The sequence below is a fragment of the Acanthochromis polyacanthus genome, chromosome 3 (genome assembly GCF_021347895.1).
Source record: "Acanthochromis polyacanthus isolate Apoly-LR-REF ecotype Palm Island chromosome 3, KAUST_Apoly_ChrSc, whole genome shotgun sequence".
NCBI classification, from domain to species: domain Eukaryota; kingdom Metazoa; phylum Chordata; class Actinopteri; family Pomacentridae; genus Acanthochromis; species Acanthochromis polyacanthus.
In genome coordinates, this window is record NC_067115.1 from 44,524,265 (window position 1) to 44,543,952 (window position 19,688).

The window sequence follows — 19,688 nt, forward strand, 5'->3', positions numbered from 1 at the left end:
TGTTATGCAATAAACTTAAAGTTTTAATATGTTCACAGTACTACAATATTCCACAAACTACTTTATAAAGCTGCATATATTGCAGGTCTACATGTCCATGCATGTATATATATATATATATATATTATGTAGATGTCTTGAAGGCATATTATAAACTGGATTTATTTCAATACTGTCATTTATTCTAACAACATTTTTATTTAATTATTAAATAATGTAATATATACCATATTACAATATTAAACGAAGGTACTTTACACAGCTGCTTATATATATACAAGTACAGGGATTTATCACAAAACCCTTATCTGTCTTTCATATATATATATATATATATAATTACAACATCAACCAGTTAGTTGGTCTTATCAATTGTGATTAATTCAATATTTTACAATCAGCCTTGTAAATTATTCAACAATAGTTTTATGCTACATTTGAATGTTGATTTTATGATTTTCTTAGCTTCTATCAGGGCACAATGCTACATACTACTTCATGATATTTAAGTGAAATAACCTGTTTTTCACATTATTACAGGAACAGATTAATATATTATTATTCAATATACATGTAATACACGTAAATGTACACATGTATATATAAAATATGATAAAAAGATAATAACACACACCAATAGAAGCAAGCAAATACAACTGAATAAACAAAGTAATTAATACAATAAAGTTACATGTAGGCCTAGCTTTACATATCACATTCTACTGGTGTTTAAAGGGGAACTTCGGTTTTTTTCAACCTGGGGTCTGTTTTCATGTCATTTCATACATGTGAGTGATGGAGAAATGAATTTTCGGAAGTGAGCGAAGAGCGTGAGAAGTGAACGAAAACCTCCACATTACCTGGCGATCGCTCTTTGTTGTGGTCTGTATCCAAATCTCAGGACGCAGGAAAGCAAATCTCGTTCCGAAAACGCACGATAGCTCGCACCAAAACCAGTGTTTTGGCGCTAACTATCGCATGATTTCGTGAGCTATCATGCGATTTCGGAACGAGATTTGCTTTCTAGCGTCCTGAGATTTGGATACAGACCACAACAAAGAGCGATCACCAGGTAATGTGGAGGTTTTCGTTCACTTCTCATCTCTAGTAAGTTGTGGGACACTCATTGAGACTATCTGAGCCGGTCAGTGTGGGGAAAAAGCACGCTAGGGTGGACTTTGACGCCAGGAGGCCAGCTGCCCCATACTTTTCGCTAGCTGAGCTGCTAGCTGAGCTGCTAGCTGAGCTGCTAAGCTGCCTGCCTGGCTAAATACTGGAGCTATGTCGAAAATTCATTTCTCCATCACTCATATGTATGAAATGACATGAAAACAGACCCCAGGTTGAAAAAAAACTGAAGTTCCCCTTTAAAGAGAACTGGTTTCAAAAACTGGTTTCTTACTTTTTCTCCTGTCATCCTCTCTGTCTATGATTTAGCAATGTGGTGCATGCAGATTTTACAGTAACAGCTAGAGAGGATTTAATTAGGCTGAAAACATGATTGTTTTCCGGGGTGCAGTCAAACATGTGAGGGTGAAGTGAATCAAATACAGCATTTATAGCTACCTCATTCAAAACAGCAGATGTAATCACTTGCACAATTCCTCTTCCTTGAGGCACTTTTCCACTGTTTGCAGCCAGAATTTGTTGGAAACACTTTTCTGTTGACTCGCAAACAGTCACAACATCACGTGATGGCTTCTGAAGGCCACCTCTGTCTTTTTTGTGTAATGAGTTTTCGCTGTCGGATTTCTTTGACAAGTGTTTTAAGGGACAGAACTTGTCTCCTTAACCTGCGAACCTTCTGACTGGAAAATTTCAACTTTTTTCTTGCATTTTCCAGATTGTCTACAACATGATCTAACTTTCTTTTCAGTGTCCTGGGGCTGCTTTCAACTGTGTAGTTGTGATCCAGTGTGGATGTACTTGGTGTTGAGACTGGTCCTTCCTTCTGGAGGGAACACTGATCTTCTCCATATGCCTGGGGCATCTCACTAGGATAAGCTTCCCTGTGAGCTGGTGGTGTCCTGGTTTTCTGAGGCTGAAAATAAAAATGTAAATATCCGTTACCACAATTGCACAATAAAGAGTTATTATATATACACATAATCAGGAAAAATGGTTTTATATATATATATATATATATATATATATATATATATCTGTGTGTGTATATATATATATATGTGTGTGTGTGTGTGTGTGTGTGTGTGTGTGTGTGTGTGTATGTGTGTATGTGTATGTGTGTTTAAGTCACATACAAAAAACATATTAAACTTGGGATTTGCAACAAACATCAACAATACTATAATTAACATATGATAAAAACACATTTCATAAATTCTTCATGTGATACTAAACAGTTTGTAAAATTTTAGACATTATATACAAGTCAAAGCAATGATTACAGCTGCACATCAGCCGACTCTCTACACAGAGCCCTTTACATGCTTGGTGATATGTTGAAAGGTAGTTTAGGAAGTCTCTATTAATGACCCTTCAGATGTAAATAAAACCCAGGAACTTCATCGTTTTATGACGTCTAGACAGCAAATGTGTGAAATGATGTCAGTGATTATCAGCAATAACTACTTAATGACAGTGTGAAATAATAGTTATACCAGCAGGATTTATGATAAATACCAAACATTGAAATGTAAAATACATGTAATTGTTAACTTAATAAACATCAATGTATATATATATATATATATATATATATACACACATGTGGACAAAATTGTTGGTACCCCTCAGTTAAAGAAGGAAAAACCCACAATTCTCACTGAAATCACTTGAAACTCACAAAAGTAACAATAAATAAAAATTTATTGAAAATTAAATAATCAAAATCAGCCATCACTTTTGAATTGTTGATTAACATAATTATTTAAAAAAAACAAACTAATGAAATAGGGCTGGACAAAAATGATGGTACCCATAACTTAATATTTTGTTGCACAACCTTTTGAGGCAATCACTGCAATTAAACGATTTCTGTATTTGTCAATGAGCGTTCTGCAGCTGTCAACAGGTATTTTGGCCCACTCCTCATGAGCAAACAGCTCCAGTTGTCTCAGGTTTGATGGGTGTCTTCTCCAAATGGCATGTTTCAGCTCCTTCCACATATGTTCAATGGGATTCAGATCTGGGCTCATAGAAGGCCACTTTAGAATAGTCCAACGCTTTTCTCTCAGCCATTCTTGGGTGTTTTTGGCTGTGTGTTTTGGATCGTTGTCCTGTTGGAAGACCCATGACCTGCGACTGAGACCAAGCTTTCTGACACTAGGCAGCACATTTCTCTCCAGAATGCCTTGATAGTCTTCAGATTTCATCGTACCTTGCACACTTTCAAGACACCCTGTGCCAGATGCAGCAAAGCAGCCCCAAAACATTACTGAGCCTCCTCCATGTTTCACCGTAGGGACAGTGTTCTTTTCTTCGTATGCTTGGTTTTTGAGTCTATGAACATAGAGTTGATGTGCCTTACCAAAAAGCTCCAGTTTGGTCTCATCTGTCCAAAGGACATTCTCCCAGAAGCTTTGTGGCTTGTCAACATGCATTTTTGCAAATTCCAGTCTGGCTTTTTTATGAGTTTTTTTCAGCAGTGGTGTCCTCCTTGGTCGTCTCCCATGAAGTCCACTTTGGCTCAAACAACGACGAATGGTGCGATCTGACACTGATGTACCTTGGCCTTGGAGTTCACCTTTAATTTCTTTGGAGGTTGCTCTGGGCTCTTTGGATACAATTCCAACGATCCGTCTCTTCAATTTGTCATCAATTTTCCTCTTGCGGCCACGTCCAGGGAGGTTGGCTACTGTCCCGTGGGTCTTGAACTTCTGAATAATATGAGCCACTGTTGTCACAGGAACTTCAAGCTGTTTAGAGATGGTCTTATAGCCTTTACCTTTAAGATGTTTGTCTATCATTTTTTTTCGGATGTCCTGGGACAATTCTCTCCTTCGCTTTCTGTTGTCCATGTTCAGTGTGGTACACACCTTTTCACCAAACAGCAGGGTGACTACTTGTCTCCCTTTAAATAGGCAGACTGACTGATTATGAGTTTGGAAACACCTGTGATGTCAATTAAATGACACACCTGAGTTAATCATGTCACTCTGGTCAAATAGTTTTCAATCTTTTATAGAGGTGCCATCATTTTTGTCCAGGCCTGTTTCATTAGTTTGTTTTTTTAAATAATTATGTTAATCAACAATTCAAAAGTAATGGCTGTTTTTGATTATTTAATTTTCAATAAATTTTTATTTATTGTTACTTTTGTGAGTTTCAAGTGATTTCAGTGAGAATTGTGGGTTTTTCCTTCTTTAACTGAGGGGTACCAACAATTTTGTCCACGTGTGTATGTATATATATAGATATATATATCATTGAATAGAAGCTACTTACAGGCTTCATAAGATGTTGAGGAAAATCAAATAAAGTTGGCACAGCACCCTGGCGCAGCCTTGTTGTCTGCCCTGTTCTGTCAAACCAATGATCCTCAAAGTGGTCGGAACATAGCCCTGCATGTTTTGAAGGAAAATACTTTTCCCTTCTCAAGTTCACTAACCACTTTTTTAATAGCTCTGTCTGGCTGTGTGGAAATCTGTCACAAGACATAGAAATAAAGAGTTAGCTTCACGCTTACATATATATATATATATATATATATATATATATATATATATATATATATATACACATACACCTCTGTATATTATAAGAATTTTTACTTCTTAATAATTTGCTTTATATCAGAATATAACGTATTCTATAATTATAGGTATATATGTCTAAATATTTATTAAGAACCATATTTAAAAATTAATGAAATTATAATGATTAATTATTGTCAGTAACAGGTTATAATAAGCGGCTCTGTTCTGCCATGCTTGGGAAATGTACCTTGTACATAACTTTTCACTGACATATTAAGTGACATAAAAGAAACGATAAATTCAACTTACTTATGAAAGGTTTTCCCCTTTCCTGTCCCTTTTCTGTAAGTACAGTTAATTGCTGCACAAGACGGCATAATAAATGGTAAGAAACGTTGTAAAATAATAAAAATACCGAGAAAGAAGAACACGTGCAAATGCATGGGATTACTTTGTTTAAACCAAAGGGGGACCACAGCAGGGCTTTGTTTTGGGGCTCGCAAGATGGCCGCTTTAGTATATCCGGTTACCTTAGCTTCAGCAGCCCAGTACAACATCCAGGGTTTATTTATAGATCAGTGAGACAGACCCGTCTCGATTGGACCGGATTCGTCCTGTTTGACCTCCGCATCGCCTCCTGTCCCTTTTAATCCCCCAATCCTTCCGATTTTGCCGCCTGTAAACATCACAGCTGAACCAAGCTACCGAGAGTTAGCTACCGTCAAATATGACGTCACATCCGCTAGCTCCGTGTGTTTGGGACACGAAAACATGCTAAGTGCACAGCAAAGGCATGTATAGAATTAAAATACATTCACAAGACTGAAAATAATACAGCAATACATCTCGTAAAATAAACAGGGTAATAAAAAATGTTATTATAAATAGTTTTACTTTTTAACCCGGAAGTTGTGCTTTCACGGAAATACACAGCTAGCGTAAACTAGCGGTAAACTAGCGGTTTCATCAGTGACTGCTTCGGTCACTGCGGTTTAGGACCAGTTTTAGTTGAAATAGTGTCGTTAAATAAAAATGGCTTTACTAACGCCGTTATTCGCCTTCCTGTACCACCTCCCGCAGGTTTACAAGTGGCTGCTGAAGCCTTATTATGTCGCTTCGCTCTTCATGTCCATAGCGTTCCTGGCTGTCCGAAAAACGCCCGGAGTCTGCGACCATCTGTCCACCCAGAGAGAGGACGGCAACTCCTGCGACTTCGACTGGGTCCGTAGAAAATACTGCAAAGTCCAACTGCTTTGGAAAACCTGGTGTAAACTAGCTAGATAGCTTCTTATGGGACAGGCTGGTAGAAAGCTATGGATGACATTATCTATGACATGCAAACCAGGGTTGTCCACCACGAGGCCCGTGGTCCAAAAGTGGTCCTCCAGAGGGTCCAATCCGGTCCTCAAAGTGTAAAAATTACAGAGAAGACATTAACTGCAGATTGTAAATTAGTAAAACTATAAATTTAAAATCATTTCTAGACCATGACAAGTTGTTTGGATCAGAAAGTAAAATACTAGATTGTTCTTTGTTCTTTTGTGTCTCATTTTTGTCATATTTTGTCTGTTTTTGTTGTTTTTTTGTCTGGCTTTCATCTCGTTTGTCTTGTCTTGTTTTTGTTGTCAATTTTTGTCAGTTTGTAGCTTCTCTTTTGTTATGTTTTGTGTTTTGTCAATTTTTGTCGTTTTATGTCTTGTTTTTTTTTGCTTTTTGTCTCATGTGTTTGTTGATTTGTTTCTTGTTTTTGATGTTTTGTGTTTGCTTTTTGTCTCTCTTGTGGTTTTTATCTTATTTTTGTCATTTTGTGTTTTGCTTTATTTGTTGTTTTGCGTGGTGTTTTGTGTTTTTTGTCTCATTTATGTAATTTGTCCATTTTTTGTAACTTGTTTGTCTATTTTTTGGTCTTTTTTTAATTTATTTTGTGTCATTTGTCAAATTCTTTTTTACATTTTGTGTCTCATTTCTGCAATGTTTTGTTTTTGTTGGTTTTTGTCTTTTTTTTAATCTGACTTTTGTCATTTTGTTCATATAGTAAAACTGGTCACTAGAGATCAAACTGGGCTGAATGTGGAACCTGGACTAGAATGAGTTGGACTCTCCTAGGGGTTAATTACAAGTAGGGCCTGACTGATATGGATTTTTGAGGCTGATGCCAATTCCAGTATTTGTCAGCAAAGAAATTCTGATAAGCGATTAATTTAAAAAATATATCATGAATAAAATAACTGTTGAATATCCACCTTGTGGAGTCCCACGATGCTCTCACTGCTGTCCAGAGTGTTTATCCACCACGCTAACCAATCTTTCAGCCTGAAAAATGTTAAAGGGGACATATTATGCAAACCTCACTTTGTGAAAGTGTTCTTACAGTAGTGTGTGTTGCAGTAGCTCATTATGAGGTTTGAATTTGAAAACTGTCTGTTTCCTCCCTGCCTTGCTACACCACATTTTGTGAAAATGCCTGCTCAAACGTCCGGTTCTGATCCTAATAGTTTTCATGTCTGTGTTGTCAGAGAGAGGTGGAGATCCTCATGTTCCTTAGTGCCATTGTAATGATGAAGAACCGACGAGCCAGTGAGTAGCTGATGTGTTTTTGTCAGATTGTTTAGTAGAAGGGCTGCACAGTGGCTCGGTGGTTAGCAGCGTCGCCTCGCAGCTACAAGAAATCTACTTTTTCCATTGTGGTTTAACTGAACTGTGACCATTATAGCCTTCTAAAGATAGACTCAAGTCTTGTGGTTCCTGTTTTAGGAATAAAAAGTCCATCATTAGGATCGAAATGTTAGTTATCATGACCTTCAGTTTGAAAATATTGATCCTGTTTTAGACAATACATCTTAGCAATCGATGCAATTAGGAAATGTTATTGTTTTCTGCTAATTTACATGTTTTTGGTTCAATGAATGTCTGTATCTGTCCAGTAACTGTGGAGCAACATGTGGGGAACATTATTCTGTTCAGTAAAGTGGCCAACGTGATCCTGTTCTTCAGACTGGACATCAGGATGGGACTGCTCTACCTCACGCTCTGCATCGGTCAGTTCATCCTTTGGTGCCTTCATCCTGTCGTACCACCAGCGATGATCTTCATCCTCTGTGCTGTTGTTGTCCAGAAGCCATTAGAAGAGCGTTATCAGACACGCTGTAGCTTCTTTGGACCTAACCCGATACAGGAAACGCTCACTCGAGCATCACATGTTTCGGTATTTAGGCAGTTATTTTTCACGTAAACTTGTAGAAATACAGAATCATTTGGACCAAGGACAGCGGTATTGATCATTCTGGTGAACATTTTTTCAGGATATAGCAGAGTATAAAATGTCAGATAATACTGAAAACATCCTACCCAACAAACATCAGAAATGACAGCTACACACGTGGACAAAATTGTTGGTACCAGTCAGTTAAAGAAGGAAAAACCCACAATTCTCACTGAAATCACTTGAAACTCACAAAAGTAACAATAAATAAAAATTTATTGAAAATTAAATAATCAAAATCAGCCATCACTTTTGAATTGTTGATTAACATAATTATTTAAAAAAAACAAACTAATGAAATAGGGCTGGACAAAAATGATGGTACCCATAACTTAATATTTTGTTGCACAACCTTTTGAGGCAATCACTGCAATTAAACGATTTCTGTATTTGTCAATGAGCGTTCTGCAGCTGTCAACAGGTATTTTGGCCCACTCCTCATGAGCAAACAGCTCCAGTTGTCTCAGGTTTGATGGGTGTCTTCTCCAAATGGCATGTTTCAGCTCCTTCCACATATGTTCAATGGGATTCAGATCTGGGCTCATAGAAGGCCACTTTAGAATAGTCCAACGCTTTTCTCTCAGCCATTCTTGGGTGTTTTTGGCTGTGTGTTTTGGATCGTTGTCCTGTTGGAAGACCCATGACCTGCGACTGAGACCAAGCTTTCTGACACGAGGCAGCACATTTCTCTCCAGAATGCCTTGATAGTCTTCAGATTTCATCGTACCTTGCACACTTTCAAGACACCCTGTGCCAGATGCAGCAAAGCAGCCCCAAAACATTACTGAGCCTCCTCCATGTTTCACCGTAGGGACAGTGTTCTTTTCTTCGTATGCTTGGTTTTTGAGTCTATGAACATAGAGTTGATGTGCCTTACCAAAAAGCTCCAGTTTGGTCTCATCTGTCCAAAGGACATTCTCCCAGAAGCTTTGTGGCTTGTCAACATGCATTTTTGCAAATTCCAGTCTCACTTTTTTATGAGTTTTTTTCAGCAATGGTGTCCTCCTTGGTCGTCTCCCATGAAGTCCACTTTGGCTCAAACAACGACGAATGGTGCGATCTGACACTGATGTACCTTGGCCTTGGAGTTCACCTTTAATTTCTTTGGAGGTTGCTCTGGGCTCTTTGGATACAATTCCAACGATCCGTCTCTTCAATTTGTCATCAATTTTCCTCTTGCGGCCACGTCCAGGGAGGTTGGCTACTGTCCCGTGGGTCTTGAACTTCTGAATAATATGAGCCACTGTTGTCACAGGAACTTCAAGCTGTTTAGAGATGGTCTTATAGCCTTTACCTTTAAGATGTTTGTCTATCATTTTTTTTCGGATGTCCTGGGACAATTCTCTCCTTCGCTTTCTGTTGTCCATGTTCAGTGTGGTACACACCTTTTCACCAAACAGCAGGGTGACTACTTGTCTCCCTTTAAATAGGCAGACTGACTGATTATGAGTTTGGAAACACCTGTGATGTCAATTAAATGACACACCTGAGTTAATCATGTCACTCTGGTCAATTAGTTTTCAATCTTTTATAGAGGTACCATCATTATTGTCCAGGCCTGTTTCATTAGTTTGTTTTTTTAAATAATTATGTTAATCAACAATTCAAAAGTAATGGCTGTTTTTGATTATTTAATTTTCAATAAATTTTTATTTATTGTTACTTTTGTGAGTTTCAAGTGATTTCAGTGAGAATTGTGGGTTTTTCCTTCTTTAACTGAGGGGTACCAACAATTTTGTCCACGTGTGTATAGTAAACAAGGAAAGATAACCAACTTCCATGAATAAAGGTGACAGATTCTCACATTGGAAGATTGTTTGAGGTTTTTGTCACATAAAGACGTGAGTCAGTCGATTAATCATTGCCTAAATATGCAAATGTCATCAAAGACAAAGTAGTAACAGTTCCTTCTCTTGTGTTGGTTGTATTTCAGTGTTTTTAATGACCTGTAAGCCGCCTCTTTACATGGGACCAGAGTACATCAAATACTTAAGCGACAAAACTATCGATGTGAGTAAAAATGGCAAAATGTCTCGCTGAGTTTCTTCTTAGCTTTAATCTCTAATCGTAGCTCTGTGTTTACTGTACAGGACGAGCTGGACAGAGACAGTCGTGTGACATGGATCGTTGAATTTTTTGCTAACTGGTCTCCTGAGTGCCAGTCCTTTGCTTCTGTCTACGCCGACCTCTCTCTGAAGTAAGACTCTGTCCGTTTCCTCAGTACAAACACAAAAACCACACAGTGAGATTAACAGGAGGAACTTAAATGACTGCTGTTCTTGTGCTTCAGGTACAACTGTAGTGGCCTCAAGTTTGGCAAAGTGGACATCGGACGCTATGGAGAGATTTCCAAGAAGTAAGACTTGCATACGAAGATTTCCTGAAGTGCTCATAGAGGATGGGTTTGTTATTGGAAAAAGGAAGATATTTTGTCTGGATTTATTCTTTTCTGCAGGTACAAGGTGTCGGCGTCTCCACTGTCAAAGCAGCTTCCATCCTTGGTGTTGTTCCAGGGAGGGAAGGAGGTGATGCGGCGCCCCCAGGTGGACAAGAAGGGCAGAGCAGTTTCCTGGAGCTTCACTGAGGTCTGACCGGACTGTACACTCAACATGTGAAAATACATCACCAGTAATATGCTCTGTGTTTTCAGAGCTGCTAACCTCAGTTTACTGGATGTGGACCTGGTGCCTGTTTAAACCTCAACTCTAGATTTTTATTGTCCAATAATCTAGTAATCTGTCAACTGTCGGGGGTCCATTGGTGGGTTCAGTAGGGGTGGAGGTGGACAAGGACCGGCCTCTGAAAGGTCTTCATCAGGTGTGAGCTGTTGAAGTCTTTGGGATGAGGGGTCTTCAGCACTGGTACCCACGGAGATGTCTTCCAAAGGCCTGAAACTCTCCCAGGTCTCAGACTCTTGGTGATCACCTGGAGACATCAGCATCTGCAGCCTTTCTGACTTTAACCTCCCTGAGTAGTTTCCTCCCCTGATCTGTGGACCAGGACAGGATGGAGCAGGAAGGCTGGGTATGGGAAGAAGAAGGTGTTGGTGGAGGAGAAGAGCAGCTGTCTGAAGGTTCAGTAAGGGTCTGGTTCGGCTGTGGGCTTAGTGAGGTGGAGGTTCAGGTGGAACAGAAGACAGGGGTAACAGAGCAGGGAGAAGGGCAGATGACTGATCTGATCAAACCTGTTAAAGAAAAGGTTCAAGTCATTGTCCGCTCTTCTGGTGCTTTTCCATTAGCACCTACTCGGCTCTACTTGGGTCTGGGTGGTCTGGGTGGTTTTCCATTCCAGTTGAGTACCACCTCATCATGGGTGGAGTCGTCATAGCACGGCGGCCCAGAAGTCCTTTAACGACATCTGTGTGCGACACAAACACACTAAAGACAGAAAAGTCTCGACTTCTTCATTCGTCCACGGTACAGGTCTGGTTGCCATATTCAGATTTTGCCAGGTTCCATGAAGAGCAATGCGTACCGTCGCTGTTTCCATTTTTTTTAATGGTGGGTTTGGTTTTCATGAAGGAGTCCTCCTCTCCTTAAGAAGAGCCTTCATGTCCACAGTTTGTTGTTGGAGAAACATTGCACAGTCCAACATCTTCCACACAAAAGTCGATGTAATCCGCTGTGGATGTCCTCTCCATGACCATCACAGAGGACTTCCTATGCGTGGAGTCAAAACAGTCCTTCAGACCCTGAGCAGATCATTTCTGGTTTCTACACAGGCTGGAGGTGCACCAGGTTGAGGCTGTCACTGTCTGGTGCCATCTGATTGGCTGTTGCAGGGTTCTTGCCAGTGCATTTCAGCGTAACGGCCCGTTACACTGTTGTAACGGCCCGTTACGCTGTCAGTTTAAAAGATTACGCTGTGATTAGGGCCGCTACGCTGTTATTTTGACAAATCAGGGTTCTCGCCAGCGCATTTCAAAGATTACGCAGTTGTTAGGAGAGTGTGTGGCTCCGTCATGAGAGAGGGAGAGAAAGCAGCGTGTGTGTGTGGGAGGGAGGGGGAGGGAGGGGGAGAGTGAGATGTCCGAGTGACCCTGAATGCAGCGCGAGCGAGAGAGACGGCAGTCGGTTCGGTAGAGGAGGAGAGAAGGTGTGTAGTTGCTGGTTGGTGGTACTGTGCGGTTCAGCCACTGTTTATAGACAATAAAGGCTGCAGTGTTCTTCGATGCGGCTGGGCTCCTGTGTCTTTGCCTCTACGGCTGCTGAGGAAGTGAAGGGGGTTAACCCCAGGCTTCCTGACCACGGTCGGGGGCCGAACAGGAAGGGTTAAGACTGTGATTAGGGCCGCTGCGCTGTTATTTTGACAGATAACGCCATGTGCGTTTGTTTTTATCGACTGGGTGCCTATCTAGGTTAATTTATGTCTGCCCACCTCAGCCGTACTTTCCTGTCGATTGACCCGTTCCCGTCTATTGCGCGTGCGGGAGGACCTGCCGTTACGCTGAAAAAAATCCTGGTGAGAACCCTGTGTTGTATGTCATGAGTAACAGCCAATCACAGCTATTATTCACACGGTGAGACAGCGATGTTTAACCATAGAGGGTATGATAAAGATGGACGTAGCTAACCACCCATTGGTTTCTGTACTGAGAAAATGGAGCCAGGACTTTACTACTTCCTGGCAGAGTGTTACCAGGGTGTATATCTGATGGTCCTGGAGCTTCAGAGAACATCCAGCTGTGGTTATCTCTGTGAGGAAGAGCAGCACTGATGTCCTCCTCATCCTTCCAGTTCTAACAGTAATGCTGTTTTTACACAACTTTCCAGGTCAGAATAGTTAAATAATGTGCAGTAATGGTAGGAATGAAGCTCTTGATGTTTTAGTGCAGGTCATGGCAACGTGTACTCGTTATTTTAATCATGATCCAACAGCAGAGATGAGGTTAAAGGTGATACATGGAGCCTGTGAACACTAAGAACAGAGAATAATCTACAGCTGAAAGAGCTGGTCCATGCTTCTAAACAGGAAGTGGTTCACTGAGGATGTCCTCCATTCAGTCTCCTTTACAGCCACATGAGGTTTTCCTTCTGCTGACTCTGCTCAGTTACTGTTTTTGCCGTGTAAAGTTGGGGTCTATGGAGCTTTTTGAAGGTAGAACCTGTCAGACGGAGTGGTACTGCAGGTTTTAGACACTTCTGGGTGGCTTCGTAATCAGATCTGGTTGCTACGTCCGTCTTTACTATCCAGTCTTTGGACATCAGAGTGCATTAGGAGGCAGCCACGGTTTGCCCTGAAACAGTGTCTGGAAAACAGTAAATAATACTGACAATCCTGTTCTAATAATGTTCTGGAGGGTTCCTCGGTGGGTTCCAGCTCTACTTTATGCAGACAGAGGAGGCTGGAAGGAATCTAGAAAAGTTGGGACTCCTTTAGGATTTAGTAGCTCCAACTTTCAAGGCTTCATCAACCTCCATTACTGCAGAACAGCTTTAAAGGGGAACTTCAGTTTGTTTTCAACCTGGGGTCTGTTTTCATGTCATTTCATACATGTGAGTGATGGAGAAATGAATTTTTTGACATAGCTCCAGTATTTAGCCAGGCAGGCAGCTTAGCAGCTCAGCTAGCAGCTCAGCTAGCAGCTCAGCTAGCGAAAAGTATGGGGCAACTTGCCCCCCCGCGTCAAAGTCCGCCCTAACGTGCTTTTTTTCCCCACACTGACCGGCTCAGATAGTCTCAATGAGTGTCCCACAACTTACTAGAGATGAGAAGTGAACGAAAACCTCCACATTACCTGGCAATCGCTCTTTATTGTGGTCTGTATCCAAATCTCAGGACGCTAGAAAGCAAATCTCTTTCCGAAATCGTGCGATAGCTCGCGTCAAAACACCGGTTTCGCTAGCTGAGCTGCTAGCTGAGCTGCTAGCTGAGCTGCTAGCTGAGCTGCTAAGCTGCCTGCCTGGCTAAATACTGGAGCTATGTCAAAAGTTCATTTCTCCATCACTCACATGTATGAAATGACATGAAAACAGACCCCAGGTTGAAAAAACCCCAAAGTTTCCCTTTAAGTTGTTGACACATTTCTGTTCCTGAAAAAGGCTTTTTGGTAGAATTCTGAAATGTACATTGTTGTTCAGTTCTGGGTAACCTGACCTTTTTAAACCTCTGGCAGTTCACCTCTTACCTTTGGAAAATTTCAGGATATTCATTGGAATTTAACTACTTAAATTTCAATAAAAAAATGGAAAAACTGGGACATTCTAAAACTTCAATTTCAGTTTGTGTGATGAGTCTTCAGTATCGATCAGAGGTGTTCAACTCATCTTAGTTCAGGTTCCACATTCAGTCCAGTTTGATCTGAAGTGGACTGGACCAGTAAAACCAGTAAAACCACAGCATAATAACCTCTAAATAACCACAACTCCTGATGGTTCCTTTGTTTTAGTGTGAAAATGATTACATTTAAGGAATTCTCTTTTTACACAACATCATAAACAAGTTGAAATTTACCAAAAGAAAAGTAAATCCAGTTTCATCCACATTCATCCTCAGTTTATCATTTCCACATCACAACTTCCAGATCACAGAGTGTCTACAGAGGAACACAACATTTAGTCACCTGGAGCTGAACAGTATAGTATTTTACTTCAAAAATGACAAGAAATGAGACAAACGACACGAAACGAACACATTAGAAAGCGACAAAAAATGGACAAACGAGACAAAAAATGACAGAAGCGTGAAACAAAACAACAAAACAATGAATAAAGCAAAACACAAAATGACAAAAGTAAGAAAAGTGAGACAAAAAGGAAACACAAAAACTAGAAACAAAATGACAAAAATATGAGTCAAACAATAAAAATCAGACAAAAAATCAAAAACAGACAAAATATTACAAAAATGAGACACAAAAGAACAAAGAACAATCTAGTATTTTACTTTCTGATCCAAACAACTTGTCATGGTCTAGAAATAATTTTAAATTTATAGTTTTACTGATTTACAATCTGCAGTTAATGTCTTCTCTGTAATTTTTACACTTTGAGGGCCGGATTGGACCCTCTGGAGGACCACTTTTGGCCCACGGGCCTCATGGTGGACACCCCTGATCTGTACAGTTTTCACTTTGAACGATGTCTGATGAAAAATATGGAACCTTTCTCTCTATTTTCTAATTTTATGAGATGCTCTTAGATCATGTAGAGAGAGGCTCAGTACTTTCTACTGATTTTTTTTTATTTGTTTTTATTTTTAAATCATCCAATCCAAATAAAGTCATCAATAACCGCCTCTGTCCTCCACTTCCTTCCACCAGGAGAACATCATCAGGGAGTTCAACCTGAACGAGCTCTATCAGAAATCCAAGAAGATCTCCAAGACCAGAGCAGAGAAGGTGAGTCCGTCCCAGTTCCCCCCGTTACCGGAGGAGGAGGAACCGGAGCAGCCTGGAAACGACTTCCATCTGAAGGAGTCTGAATCCAAGAAGGACAAATAAGATGATGTGTGGCTCTCAGCTTGGACTTGTGGGTGAAACGTGATGGTCCAGGTCAGCTCACTCCCCTCCAGCTTCTTCTCATGCTCCTTCACTTCAGTTTGTCCACTTCAGAATCTGCCTTTCAAACGACCCGGACACGAGAAAGAACGGCAGAAACACGGCGTTCACGCTGATGCTGAGAGAAAACAAAACCTTTAATCCAGCCACTGAACTCTGGTTTCTGCCAAAATAACTCCTAACAATAAGCCACAGTGTGTTTTCCCTTTAAAAGGAACTAAAGAACAAGCAGCAGGAGGAGAGACCAGCTTTAGATGGAGGTAAACTTCTGTAGGTCAGCATCAGGCCTGGACCTGTGCTCTGTTTCTGCAGTAGGTCTGAGGGCCGCTATGGGAGCAGTGGATGTGGGGACAGTCTGATTCTGATTTAGATTGTTATGCTACTAATTTAATTTAGATTGTTTTTAAACTGTGATTGTAATGTATAAACTAACGGTACGATTCACACAGACATCCATCACCGTGCTAAACTGTAGAATGAACGCCTCAACATGTGTGTGCTCCACACGCATGAACACCGCCCACTAGTGGTGTTTCTACAATCTGTTCTGTTCATCTGACAGCAGTCAAACACGTCAGCTTCGTGTCTAAATGTGCGCTCTGGTCACGTAAAGGTGGCACCACTGATGTCACCAGCTAGGTAACGTTTCTGTACCGCTTCCAACACGTCTGCACTGAACGGTCACGTTAACGCAGCGATGTCCACTGATCTGAGTCCAGGTTCCACATTCAGCCCAGTCTGACCTCCAGTGGACCAGTTTTACTGTACGAACAAAACAACAAGTCAGATAAAAAAAGACAAAAAAACCAAAACAAGACAATGCAAAAATGAGACAAACGACACAAAATAAAATGAAAGAGACAAAAATTAGACAAACAAGTTACAAAGCGACAAAGAAATGGATACATGACAAAACGAGACAAAAAAACACAACAGCACACAAAACAACAAATAAAGCAAAACACAAAAATGAGGCAAAAACCGAACGACAAAGGTCAGACAAAAAACAAGACAAAATATTACAAAAATGAAACACAAAATGACAAAACATTCGCCAAAAAAGTTACAAAGTGACAAAAGAATGGACAAACGACAAAAACGAGAAAATAAAACACAAAACGACAAAAACAATGAAAAAAGCGAAACACAAAATAACAAAAATTAGACAAAAACCACAAACGAGATGAAAAGGAAACACAAAACAACAAAAATGAGACACAAAGCGACAACAGAACAAAGAACAATCCAGTATTCTACTTTCTGATCCAAACAACTTGTCATGGTCTAGAAATGATTTTAAATTTATACTTTTACTAATTTACAATCTGCAGTTAATGTCTTCTCTGGAGTTTTTACACTTTGAGGGCCGGATTGGACCCTCTGGAGGACCACTTTTGGACCACGGGCCTCATGGTGGACACCTCTGCATTAACAGATAGACACATGTGGTGGTGCTCTGAGGTGTGTGAAGTGATTTAAAAGACTTTCTAGACGTCCACGTCGCCCTTTTCATGGACTTTGCTCTACAGCTTGAAACGTCCTTAATAATAAAATGTTTAAATGATTAAAGATTAGTGTGACTGAACAGGAATGAACAGAATCTAAGAGGAGTTTTCCTCCAGCTGTGTGAAGAACATTAACAGAAAACTGACCTGAATGTCGTCGTTTTTGCGGATTGGTGAATCCAGAAGTGTTCCTTGTCTCATGCTAGCTGAGTCTGAGATGGAATTTGTACATTTGTGTGTTTCCTGTATGGATCAACCGGCCGGCTGCTCATAGAAAGCCTGGTCAGATTTATCAGTTACTCTTTTAAAGACGCCAGTTCTAGCTACAACATGGAATGAGAAGTTATTACTAGCAGCTTCCTCAGCAGTGACGGAGAAACTTCCAATCCAGTTCAGACTTGGGTAGCAAGGTTTATTTGTTTTATTTAGAACCTTAAAACACATTAAAGGTCCTGCTGAATGAATATGCATCAGTTTTAGTCGTGATGGCAGCGTGGCTCTGAGGACGGTAAAGTCGGTTTGTAAAGAAACCATCATTGGTCTTTTGATCCTGTAGGCCTCAGCTGATGCCCAGTAAAGAAAGGAGACCTGGTAAGCAACAAGCCACCGCTCATTTCTGTTCAGGCATCCCTGCTTCCTCTTTGAGTCTTGGTTTCTCCCATCAGTGATTCCAGCAGAATGTTTGAGGTGTCCTCATTAAATGCGACCGGTCCACCTATAGTCCCAGGTTCCTGCTGCGTTTTATTATCGGTTGGATGAACAGAACGGTGTAGAATATGATTAAATGACAACGTAGTGCAATGTGACAAGAGTGCATGGATGTGCATTTTCATTTATTATTTAGCACATACTGTAATGTAGAAAAAAAGCTGCTCCACTAAAGACTACTATTGAAAACACTGAGAGACTTGCAGCGTTTTTCCACCACCACCTGCTCAGCTCGTTTTCCATTCCTTTGAGTAGCTCCTCATCGTGGGGGGAGTCGTCGTAGCACGGCGGCCCACAAGTCCCTTAACGTCATTTGCAAGCGACTCAAACTGGTTTAATTTTGGAGGATTCGTCATTCTGGTGTGTCATCACTCCCTGTCCAATCAGAGGCCTGCACTCTGTAGACGTCACATTATCGGCTCCAATCAGCTCTCTGGGAACCCCGGCCCAGTAGGAACTAAAACAGTAGCTGGTACCAGGAACTACGTCCTGATGGAAAACCTCACAAACCCAGTAGAGTCCAGTAGATGCTGGTGGAAAACAACCAATAGAGCAGAGGTTTACCCATCGGTTTGTCGGTTCTACTCACAGCATGCCGTCAGAGATCCAGAAGATACTTCCTGTGAATCCTGACTCAGAGGTCCTGTCTTCTCACTGCTTGAGATGTGTTTTAGGAACTGAGACGTCCTTTAAGGTGCTGCACTGACATCAGTAGGAGGAGGACGGAGGAGGTGAGATGATGATGATGATGATGAAGGTGTACCAGACTCGATTTAGCGTCCTGACGTTAGCCTCAGACCTGCAGACCTGAATGTGGACTCATCCACAACCCCAACGTTCTCTGAAGTGGTCCCACGTCCGTGTTAACTGGAGGAACACCAGAGTTGAGCGTTTGTGGACAGATCCAGAAAGTCTCACACAAGCTGTGATTTTCAGTCAAATGTCACCGTAATTAAACCAATCCTTTGTGCTGTAAACCTGCTTCATGATGAACTGAGCTTATTTTCAGATGACTTCACATTCCTGGATTATCTGACACATTTTAATAAACTGCTTTTACAACATTAATGATCACTGACCGTTTGGTGGCGAGCTGCTGCTTTTGCTCTTTTTGATCAAAGTAAAATTGTTTCAGAGTCATTTGTAGTTTTTTTTAATACTGTTAGATTTGCATTTTGAAGACATTCCTTGTGTTCTTATTCCACCTGCTCCTTTGTTTTGTGTTGTGTTTCTGTATGTTTTGAACTAGATTCTACCTGTGTCACGTCCATTTCATCTCAGCTGCTTCTAGACTGTTTCTGCTCCTGGACATGAGTGGACGAGTTGTTGTAAAAGAAAAGTCTGGTCTGTTTTCTTATTCATGTAATAAAACGATGTGCACATGAAGAGTTCTGATGTGTTTGTTGTTCTTCAAAAGATAGTCGGACTTCTCTTCTGCTGCATGAACCCTGACAGCTGGACACATCAGCAGGTCGGTTAGTTCTGCAGCGGCAGCGACGCCACCTGTCCAGGTGTTCCTTCGTGTTCCTTCCTCAGTCAGCTGGGATAGACTCCGCCCCCCATGACCTTAATGAAGACTAAGTGGTGTAGATGATGGATGGATGGTTGCTGGAGCCACAAAGTTGCCAAATTTCAACTGGTTTAACAGTTTTCCTTAAGCAGCCAAAGAGCTGTTTTTTTTGTTTGTTTTACCAAAAAAGAAATCATTCAATAAAACACATTTTTTAAACGTCAGATTCTAGTCATAACTCCGTCTTAGTTCCCACATTATTAGAGCAGGAACCTCAACCCCAGGACACACAACTGAAAGTATCTGTTATTGTGCAGCAAAAATATTTGTGAGTTCATGAAAAGGACCTGCTGATAAATGTCCTGATGTTCAGAACTGAAAAGGTGCTACAAGTGTGCGCACACACACGTTTGTACTTCTATCTTAGTGAGGACATCCATAGGCGTAATGCATTTCCTAGAGCCTTACCCTAACCTTAACCATCACAACTGATTGCCTAAACTTAATCCTTACCCTAACCAAACCTCAATTCATACCTGTTCTCTAA

At 40.8% G+C, this 19,688-nt stretch overlaps 1 protein-coding gene across 1 annotated transcript; it reads left to right on the top strand.

Annotated features, from left to right (window-relative positions):
* The first annotated feature begins 5,590 nt into the window (after window positions 1-5,590).
* On the top strand, window positions 5,591-19,017 carry LOC110970968 (thioredoxin-related transmembrane protein 2-B). The gene is made up of 8 exons (XM_022221287.2): window positions 5,591-5,879; window positions 7,175-7,235; window positions 7,583-7,696; window positions 9,854-9,930; window positions 10,011-10,117; window positions 10,211-10,276; window positions 10,376-10,505; window positions 15,182-19,017. The coding sequence occupies exons 1-8, from the start codon at window positions 5,691-5,693 to the stop codon at window positions 15,359-15,361; spliced, it is 924 nt and encodes a 307-aa protein (XP_022076979.1). The 5' UTR covers window positions 5,591-5,690; the 3' UTR covers window positions 15,362-19,017.
* Window positions 19,018-19,688: the final 671 nt, after the last annotated feature.